At 38.9% G+C, this 10,293-nt stretch overlaps 2 protein-coding genes across 2 annotated transcripts; one reads left to right on the top strand and one right to left on the bottom strand.

Moving 5' to 3' along the window:
- Window positions 1-2,251: 2,251 nt before the first annotated feature.
- Window positions 2,252-7,013, top strand: LOC143330035 (uncharacterized). The gene is made up of 12 exons (XM_076746183.1): window positions 2,252-3,305; window positions 3,416-3,537; window positions 3,872-4,187; window positions 4,292-4,374; window positions 4,547-4,599; window positions 4,799-4,838; window positions 4,916-4,983; window positions 5,084-5,173; window positions 5,310-5,623; window positions 5,768-5,946; window positions 6,178-6,350; window positions 6,791-7,013. The coding sequence occupies exons 1-12, from the start codon at window positions 3,146-3,148 to the stop codon at window positions 7,011-7,013; spliced, it is 1,821 nt and encodes a 606-aa protein (XP_076602298.1). The 5' UTR covers window positions 2,252-3,145.
- Window positions 7,014-7,600: 587 nt separating this feature from the next.
- Window positions 7,601-9,865, bottom strand: LOC143330033 (uncharacterized). The gene is made up of 3 exons (XM_076746182.1): window positions 8,924-9,865; window positions 8,028-8,246; window positions 7,601-7,936 (listed from the first exon to the last, which is right to left on the bottom strand). The coding sequence occupies exons 1-3, from the start codon at window positions 9,769-9,771 to the stop codon at window positions 7,729-7,731; spliced, it is 1,275 nt and encodes a 424-aa protein (XP_076602297.1). The 5' UTR covers window positions 9,772-9,865; the 3' UTR covers window positions 7,601-7,728.
- Between the last annotated feature and the right edge of the window lie 428 nt (window positions 9,866-10,293).

Genomic DNA, 10,293 nt, shown 5'->3' with positions numbered 1-10,293 from the left:
CACAAGGCTTTTGTCATATGGAAGTGGCCATGGTTTCATCTAAACTGGGTTGGAAAAACAGGCCCTACCCATGCAACTTTAGAATGTGCTCCAGAACCTGACCAGAACAATGCTAGTTAGGCATGGTTCCTTTTTCCTTTCTGTTTCGCTCACAAAAGCACATGCAGCATGTACACAAAATACCAGATGTGAAAAGGTAACATTAGGTTATCACTTCATCACTACTATCTGCTGTTGCTTGATTATCAGCTGATTTAACATCACGCCTGCTGCTTTGTTTGCTGTGTGCATTCCATTAAACTGGGTTTCGTTTGTCTGGGCTCCTTTATAACAACAACAGCTTATCCAGTGTCTTTCTTCCTCACCTCAGCTTTCTAAAGCTAAACACTAGCCCACAGCATTGGCTGTTTAGCCTACCACAACATATGCTCTTAGAATTGACTACAGTATAGATGTTGTCCCTAACAGTAATGAATGAAGCACATTAAAAATAAATGTTTTTGCCCCTGGCACTCATTAGGTAAGGTTGCCCCAACAGAATTCCAGGTATCCATTTGACAAGAACTCAAGAGAGATGTAGTTATAAGAGGAGAACTGTGATCAGCTTTTAAGTCTGGTCACAATGTAGCTGCGGTAAACAAATAAAGAATGCAAATAACACCTTATAGTTTCACCCATTAACAATCTTTGTATATTGCTATTTTTAATTGACACAAGCTAAATTACTGCCTCATTCTTACTGTGTAATTAGTAAAAAGACCATCGAAAGTCAATATTAAATGAGTTTTCAGTGATGTAAAACACATAAAAGTAGTCAATCTTCCCTTTGGAGAACTGATATCTGGTATCCAGTGACTAGTCTTTTCAATTTAAGTTTTTTTTTTTCTCATTTTGACACAATGAATAAGAGGAGTGTAGGTGGTTAATGTCATATGCTTGAACATGATTGACTGGAAGCATGCCAACTATTACAAACCAGTTCTCATTCACAGCATTTTTGAGGCTTGCTTGTTGCCACCTCTGAACAGATGTGTGGACATTTTAGAATGCCAAGATGTGTATGTGATGGAGATGGACTCACTGAAACAAACATCATGACATAACACTATTCTGTGATCAGAAGCCCTCTGTTGGCCAGATGGGGTAACTACAGTACCAGAAGAACCAGTGCTCATTTAAATACATCCCTTTAACAAGTAGAGGTACATAGTTGCATCACTCATTACAAACATGCTTATCCTTTGCACATTGTCCAAACCCACAGAACTACTACATTCATGTCAGGCTGACTTTTGGGAAATACAGCTAAACTGATGAAGAAGAATCTTAGAAGAATTGGGGGGAGACATTCCCCTTTATTTGTCACACACATGCACATGCACGCACTGCACACGAGGTGAAATTTGTCCTCCGCATTTCGCCCATCCTGGTCGTCCCTCCTCCGCGGCAGACCAGGAGCAGTGGGCAGCTAGACCGGCACCCGGGGACCCATCTCGCCGTCACCATTGGTCAGGTGGTGATCTTCTTGCATGTTTTTAGTGGGGGTATATTTTATGGAGGACACCCCAGGTGAACACGGGGAGAATATGCAAACTCCACACAGAAAGGCCCTCTTTTTTTTTTCTTTTTTTCCTCGAGCAGCAGGCACGAAGGCATGGTGGAGGACATACCCACCAGTGAGAATCGAACCCAGGACCTTCTTGCTGTGTGTGAGGCGACAGTGTTGCCACTGTGCCACCATGCCACCTGACTGAGCAGACTTATAGTATATTTCCACTGGATGTAAAGGTTCTGCCATGTTTGCCCACACACCAGATACACCAAATCACTTCAAAGTGTTGGAATCTCTGGATGAAATACGACCTCAAGATTCTATTAAATTTTATTTGTATAGTGCCAAATCCCAACAGAAGTTGTCTCACTTTCCATATATAGACCATACTTGACCCAACAATCCCCTCATGAGCAAGAACTTGGCAACAGTAGTGAGGAAAAACTTCCTTTTAACAGGCAGAAACCTCAAGCAGAACCAGGCTCTGGGTGGGCGGCCATCTGCCTCGGGTTAGAGAGAGAGACAGAGAGAGAAACAGACAGAAACACAGTCACAGTAACAGTGGCAGTTCAAATAATAGACTCAACTATATGTAGTATATATATATATATATATATATATATATATATATATATATATATATATATATATATATAGCATAGTATATACAAATATGATATATTTATGATGTGATATATGTATGTATAGTAATAAACTTTATTTGTATAGCACCTTTCATACAAAAATGATCAAAACAGGTATTGAAAATGAATGGAAAGTAAGATGCACCATAAAACCCACTTGATAATGATAATGAAAGGATGCATAAAACAGGGATAGAAGGCCATAATATACAATAGAAATAGAATATAGAGAATGCATAAAATCAAGTAAAATACAACATTTTGAAAGAAGTGCGGCAATGCATAAGTGTGAGGCAAAGTGCAAACAAGAGTTTTAGGTCTCTATTGGGAAAGTAGCTTCTTAAAGGCTCAAGTGAAGAGAACAGTTTTTATCTTTCTTCAAAAAAAAAAAAAATCCAAAAAATATGGAATTCATTTTCATCAGTAATGGTGGTTGTTTAACAAGGGAGATCAACTCTCATGATTCCAGGCAAATTTATGCTGCCATTTGATATCATCTTTTGTTATTGTTTTGACTGAGAGGCCCTAGTGACAGAAATGACAAACTGTGTGTCTAAAGCCAAGATAAACTGAAGTTGTGCAGACATTACATCATAAGCATTGCCAGGACAATCTTATCATGTGGACAGTATGCTACGGTGGCCGGGAGGTGCAAACCAACATTACAAAATCTGAGACAATTTAACATTTTGGAAAACAAATTAACAAGACGTGAAACACATTTACAAGTGCCGAGACAAATTTACAAGTCAGAAAACAAATTAACAAGACGTGAAACACTTTTACAAGTGCCGAGACAAATTTACAAGTGGCGAAACAAATTTACATTTCAGAAAACAAATTAACAAATACAATCTACCGGAAAGGGAACGTCCCAAATACGGGGTTGACCCGGAAGTGATAACGGGAGCGGGTCAGTTCGATTTGTTGATGTTTTCAATGGACGGAGATGGACAGAGACCGAGTCATGTTTTGCCCGTTTTGTGGCAAACACATGAGCCAATTAACACGGTTTTGTTTTTCGTGTGGTCGGTCGTTAGAGTTTTTAAATGGTGCCGACCAGACGGAAGGACAGGGGACATCTCAACAGCCGGACAACGCTAAACAAAGTAAGTGCAGCATAACGCTAGCTATCTTAAGTCTGTGAATGAAAGTGAATAGTGCTATTGGTCAGCGGCTGCTAACTTTCTATTTTGAAACGGAACTTTGTTTATTTCAGCAGAAAAAACTTGCCCATCATACAAACAGTTCCTAGAGTACAGAAGCTCAAAGTCCAAAGAGCGTCAGTCTTTTAACTATGGGCCGAAAGGAAGAATGGCAAAGGACAGAAAACACGTCCAGGTAAGTTGCACTGACTGTCTTAGTACTTATCAGTACTCGACTAGCGTTATCTGACTCGAGATGACTCAGAAGTGGATCAGTATCAGTATCATAGTTGACTCATCCCACAGATTGAAGCAAGTTAAAAAAAAAAAAAAAAAAAAAGATTATCTTTGTCGCATCTGAGTGTATAGACATGTTTGGCTCACTGTGAAACTGTGGTGGCACAAATTAGACCATGGAGGGACACCACTTTCTGCATAATTTATGGGAAACACTGATGTATATATGTATAATCTTTTATTTTACCTGTGCATAATACATGAAATTAATCATATCTTTGTTATTTTACTAGATAAACATTGGATTGATGGTGCCAAATGGAACTGACGGAACTGCTCTAAAACCTCTAAGAGGGAAAACACTCCCGTTATTTGTAGACCCAGAGGTAGCAGCATCTGATATACTGAAACAAGCTGTCCAGAAAATGAGAACATTTAACAAGGACATGCAAGAAGGACCGTACGTCCTTTTGTATCCAGACTGCTCAGAGGTGGTCCATGTGCCTGGGTCAGAAAAGCCATTCAAATTGCCAGAGTATAAAAAGGAACTAGGAAAGCCATATTCCAGGATCACCTTTTTCATCTGCCTAGAAACACACTTTCAAGGAGGTTAGTGGATCTCATGATTCAATATTTTCCACATATTTTAGATACTCTACTGTAGGATACATGTACAGTATCCACATGATCTGTTGAATTTTCTGTTTTTACAGCAGTGGATGATACCTCAGACTCTGATTCTGAAATTGTCATTGCATCAAGGAGCACAGCTGAATTCAATCGAGCAGACACTGTGGTACATCAATTATTTATTTATTGTTTTAATACTTATTTATGTATCAATGTATTTATTGATTTATCTATGTCAATACAAACAGCCTTTCACCAGTGATATATAGTGTATGTAGTAAGGGAACAATTATGGAAGCTATTACAAATTGCTGATAAATTTATGCATTTCCTCTCAGGTTTTTGAACCACAAAACCAGAGTACTCCCAAACACAAATCTAAAGAAGAAAGGTAAGGACATTTTGGCATCTAGCCCTTGTCAGGGACAAATAAATGAATAACATATTTAATGAGATGGCTTTTCTAGTGCTAATCAACCAATAGGAATCTTGGCTGTATTCATTATAGTCTACATTATTTGATGACTATTGTAGGCCTGAAGGACAGTCCTAATTAATTTAATAATTTTGTAATTTGTATCATGTTTCAGAGATGCACCAGGGCATTCAGCAACAATTCAGCCTGGACAGGTAATAAGGCAGACTGCAGCAGCCTGATGTTTCTTACTTTCAGTGTTGTTGTTTTGACATTTTAATTTGTTTTTCAGATAGTAATATCTGACACTGATGATATGGATCCACCTGAAACAAATCCAGACAAGACTTCTTGCTACAGGTAAGCCAAAAATCAGTGACTCAAATAATTTTAATTTAACTCATGGAGAAGAACTTTGTTAGTAAGATGTTTTAACATGGAAGTTGCAATTTCCCAACAGTAAATACACAGACCTGTATGCACCAGGTGTGGAGGAAGAGGAGGAGGAGCTGGTTGCAGTCAATGTGGAGAATTTCCAACACACAGCAGTGTAAAATGAGCTTTTGACAGTGGCATTCTAGTGTTTTCATTGTGCAGTATTTCTGGCATTTAAATAATTTTTGTAAAAGTGGCAAATTGTGCACTGTCTGAAATGTCTATTAATTAGATCTCTTTTGTCATTACAGGGAAGAGATGAACATTACACTACCTGACATTGTGGCAAACTTGTCACTTCCTATTGATCACAAAAGAGTCAGCAGGTTCAACATATCAAGGGCTAATGTTTGGGATGGAGCAGTCAGAGGTTTCAAGCGTACAACATATTGTGACAACTGTGACATGCTGGTCAGATTTACTGATGATGCTGGCGTTCCTGAGGAGGGAATTGACACAGGTGGTCCAAGACGAGAGTTTTTAACTTTGCTAATGAAACACCTGAAAGACCGGCCCATTTTTGATGGACCAGAAGGACATCGGTTCTTGGTCTACAATGCAAATGGTATGCATAGGGTTAGATGTGTACTATACTAATGTTTGGTTAATGATCATTAAACATATATTTACCATGGCATATGCTTTTTTTCCGCAATATCTTAAAGTATATAGTGTATGTTTTAATTTTGCAATATGAATTCATTCACAGCTGTTAGGGAGGATGAATACTACCTGGCAGGAAAGATGATCGCAGTGTCAGTTGTACATGGAGGTCCAGGACCCCATTTCCTGTCAGAAGATCTTGTACATTATCTTGCTGGCCAGCCTTCGTTCAAATCAACAGTTAATTTAATAACTGATGAAGAAATAGGGAAAGCTTTGCAAGAGGTGAGAATAGCATAAGGCTACAGTGTGGTAGGGCAGAGTTTTACATCCTGCAGTGTCTTAAGATAATGTTTACTTCCAATATTGCATACACAGAATTGGCTTCATTTATTAGTTTTTAATAGGGTAGGGTTACACCATGCTATGTATGTCACTGAATAAAAAAGGCATAAATGTACAGTACATACAGTTATTTATTGGAGTGTTTATGCCCCCCTTTTTTGTATCTTTCAGATTGAGAATGCTGCTTCATTGGATGCTCTACAGGAGTGCATCATAAGACACAGCACAATGTTACAGACAGCAGGTTGTCTGAGACGTGTGTCTGCTGTGGAAGAAAAGAAAGAAATCGTGGCTGACTACCTCCGATGGTATATTATCGACCGCAACTCATCTGTAATTGACAGGTAACATCATATTTATAATGATGTGGCTTCTTTTTTATGTATTTATGTAATAATCTTTTGTTTGAAATGTCTCATGGCATGTCCTTCTCTTATCAGTTAGTCCCTGTGACAGAATTTGTGCCTTAGTGTATTAAAACTGATAGCCTTTGTGATGTATGTCTGTCCATTCCCTGCCTTGTGCCAGTCTATAACTACCCATGCCACCCTACCCTCTCTGTCATTCCTCTGTGTGATTGTGTAGTTTTTAACACTTACCATAGTCATGTGCAAGACAAAAGAATTTAAGAGTGATGTTCAACACAAAATCATTTTCCCCAAACATAGACGTGTTTAGGCAGATTCTAATTGTAGGGAAGAGAATATTCAATAGTTTTCTTTAGATAATTTAAATACAGTTGGCACTACACAGCAGTGAAACAGTGTTTGTGTTCACTTTGTAGATTTAAAGATGGTCTTTCAGCCCTGCAGTTTTTGACTGCACTACAGCAACACCCTACTTTGCTGGCCCCTGTCCTGTGCCACTCTGAAAAGCAACTCACTGGCTTTGAACTTGAGAGACTTTTCAAACCTGACCTCAGTCCTTCAGGGAGTAACAGGGGACTTAAAGAAAGTCAAGCCTTGGCCTACTGGGCAGACTATCTCCTTGATTGTGAAGGTTTGTAAGGTATTTTTGTAACTAGTTGGAAAACCACATTACCATGGTGTATCTAAACATTTTTTTCCTTGCAGAAGGCCAGGCTGCTGTGTCTGTGAAGGATGTTTTGATGTTTGCAACTGGGCTGACATCACTTCCCCCTTCTGGCTTGGAACCATTGCCACGGATAGAGTTCCTGGATGACTCTCCATTCCCAATGGCAAATACATGTTCAAACTTGTTGAAATTACCACTCCTCGACTCATACAGTGTGTTTAAGTCACAAATGGACTTTGGAATTCAAAACAGTCCAGGATTTGGCTGTTTGTAAGCCATACGACTAGATGACCTCTAGAGCCCAGACTCTGTCTCTGTTGTTAAAGGTGCACCTAAATGTGCAGTTGCTGTTGTTAACAGGGTTTTTATAGTGTAAAGATATGTGAGCATGTTTTTTTTGTCAGTTTCTCAGCATTTTGACAATTATTTTAGCTCCAAACTGTGTTAGCTCAAACTGTGGTCTGTTTATGAATCGCTGTTTTTTGATCAAATAAGACAAACAGTATTTCACGAGATTCTGTTTTCTATAATACAAAAAATTTAATGTAATAAATAAATATTACTCATTACATTACTTTATTTTTTATTCATTTATTTCCCATTTAAAATAATGACACTTTTGGTGACAGATTCAGACACTTTATGTTCCACCATTACATAGAACCTCCCTTTTTTATCAATTTTAATTCATAGCTGAGCAATTTCTTTCAGTTTCAGATAAAGTTCAGTTGCAGACTGCCAGTACTCTGGCTTCTGTAAGTGATTGTGCTCCATGGTAAAGTCCAAGTACTCCTGCATGTTTGGGTCCCCACATGGAGCTCTTGACAGGTGAGCCTCAGGAAAGGCATCCAGTTCAGCCTGTTCAGTTTTAAAGCCACAGTCTCTGGAGCCAAATCTATGTTAAACAGAAGACATAATTGCATTTAATTAAAATAAAGATAAAAGTAAAACAAATACAGATATTTATCTGCTGCCAAATGTATTACCTGTGTGGTAAGTAGTAGAGTTCATTGGGCACTCCTCCTGGACATGATGCTGTTCTGGAGGGGCGAATCCTGTGAGTGTTCCAAAGTCTCACACACTCATCCAAGTCCCTCTGAATAACATCACCAAAACAGTATCTTAACAGACACTGATGCTCGTGACTCCCGTTGAAGTATCCAGCGTCTCTAAGGTCTGCAAATAGTTCCATCCAGAACTGACACCTATAGAAATTGATATGAAAATAATAGTGCTGTCAATCGATTAAAAAACTCAATCAGATTAATCACAGTTTTAGGCTGTGATTAATAGTGATTAATCACATTTTTAAGATACTACAAATTCATGCAAACTAGTTATTTCACTAAAAAGTTACTGAATTCATTTATCATTTACTGCATGTAAAAGTGATTATTACTGAAAAAAGTGTCAATTTTATTATAAATGTGCACATACACAGCTAGCCTACATTATTTTTGTGTGCCTGCTGTATTTGAACACACCATGATGACTGTTTTGTTTACCATCGCCTAATAGCCATTTTTCCGAGCCGACCTTGCACACATCATAATGTAACCTTATGGTACCTCGTTTAGTTTGCTAATTAGCTTTTATACTGCAGAATTCAACAGAAATTTCAACATCGGATTACTATTTTTTAACAAACAGGACATGCTACAATGTTTGAGTGCACTTAAAGAGGCTGCTTCGACTAAAAGGCTTGCTCTGTAGCTGCAGCAGCCAGAGGTGACAGTTATTTCATCCAACAGATATTATTATTACTATCATTATTATTATTATTATTATTATTATTATTATTATTATTTCTAAGCATATATGCATGTTTGAAGAATGAAATCAATGGTTAAATATAATTAAATGACTTTATGAAGGCGCTTACCTTCCCTTTCTGAATATGGACCACCAGGACTCAATCCTCTGGTTGTTTGTGGATGAGCCGTACATGTGGCTGGATGCTCCAGAGTAGTAGTCATTGTGGTGGTGGCGTAAAGTGCACTGAATTGCAGCCATGGTCCCGTTCTCTGTGCCACAATCAGTCCTCAGTCTCATGGGGATGACACCAAGGTGTCGCACACATGACAGGAAATAGTGAGCGATCACTGATGGGTCATTATTTGTTGGTCCACATGCAAGCCACAGTACTTTACGTGATAATCCATCGATGCACCCTGAGAGGGCCAAACCGAATGGCTTGAGTTTATCATAACCATCCGCGTGCCACATATAGTTCGGTCCCATGGAGTGGTAGGTTCTTCTTATAAACCTTCGGCGTGCTCTCCTCTCGCACCCTCTGGGATTAAGCTCCCGAAGCAAATTCATCACATGATCCCTTTTCACTCGCAGGTTGTACTTTTGTTTGAGTACCTGCCACATCATGCGGTAGCCAAACAGCTGTCCGGGTCCACGAAGTTCCAATCGGATGGCCCTAATTATCGCGTTTGTAGAGGAGTAATCCTTTCTGCGATATAACCCGGCTTCATTCAGTTTACTTTTCAGTGACCTCAAGCTGATGTGTACACCATGTAAAGATGACATCATGTCCATGATTACAACGTACGAGTGGCCCTCATTAAAATACTGTATGCACTGCTCTAGCATATCTGGTCCGCCGGTCTGGTCCATGCCTCTTAAACACTGTAGAGACCGACCACACGAAAAACAAAACCGCGTTAATTGGCTCATATGTTGTCCACAAAACGGGCAAAACATGACTCGGTCCCTGTCCATCTCCGTCCATTGAAAATGTCAACAACTCGAATTGACCCGCTTCCGTTATCACTTCCGGGTCAACCCCGTATTTGGGACGTTCCCTTTCCGGTAGATTGTATTTGTTAATTTGTTTTCTGAAATGTAAATTTGTCTCGGCACTTGTAAAAGTGTTTCGCGTCTTGTTAATTTGTTTTCTGAAATGTAAATTTGTCTCGGCACTTGTAAAAGTGTTTCGCGTCTTGTTAATTTGTTTTCTGAAATGTAAATTTGTTTCGGGAATTGTAAATGTGTTATGGTAATGTAATGTTGTTTTATGATATGTAAAAATGTTTTCCAAAACGTAATTTTGTCTCACAGTTTGTAATGTTGGTTTGCACTTCCCGGCCACCGTAGTATGCATCTAAGACCCAGCAATTACACTCACAGTTGTCTCATGCTTCACAGGTATAGCACTTCAATCCACAAGGGAATGGAGTGACTGAGGAATGAATGGATGGAATGTGTAATGAACATACTAAACATACTTTCTGCCTGGTTAAG

This window comes from Chaetodon auriga, chromosome 13, assembly GCF_051107435.1.
Source record: "Chaetodon auriga isolate fChaAug3 chromosome 13, fChaAug3.hap1, whole genome shotgun sequence".
NCBI lineage: Eukaryota > Metazoa > Chordata > Actinopteri > Chaetodontiformes > Chaetodontidae > Chaetodon > Chaetodon auriga.
Note: the sequence above shows the minus strand (reverse complement) of the source record. Positions and strands in the feature narration are given on the sequence as shown.

Excerpts from the sequence above, each read along its gene's own strand:
- LOC143330035 (XM_076746183.1), top strand. The coding sequence starts at position 3,146 with ATGGACAGAGACCGAGTCATGTTTTGCCCGTTTTGTGGCAAACACATG. Across the intron at positions 4,600-4,798 it reads CACAAATCTAAAGAAGAAAG|AGATGCACCAGGGCATTCAG; the intron begins GTAAGGACATTT and ends ATCATGTTTCAG. Across the intron at positions 6,351-6,790 it reads AACTCATCTGTAATTGACAG|ATTTAAAGATGGTCTTTCAG; the intron begins GTAACATCATAT and ends TTCACTTTGTAG.
- LOC143330033 (XM_076746182.1), bottom strand. The coding sequence starts at position 9,771 with ATGGACAGGGACCGAGTCATGTTTTGCCCGTTTTGTGGACAACATATG. Across the intron at positions 8,247-8,923 it reads TCCATATTCAGAAAGGGAAG|GTGTCAGTTCTGGATGGAAC; the intron begins GTAAGCGCCTTC and ends CAATTTCTATAG. Across the intron at positions 7,937-8,027 it reads CTCTACTACTTACCACACAG|ATTTGGCTCCAGAGACTGTG; the intron begins GTAATACATTTG and ends TGTTTAACATAG.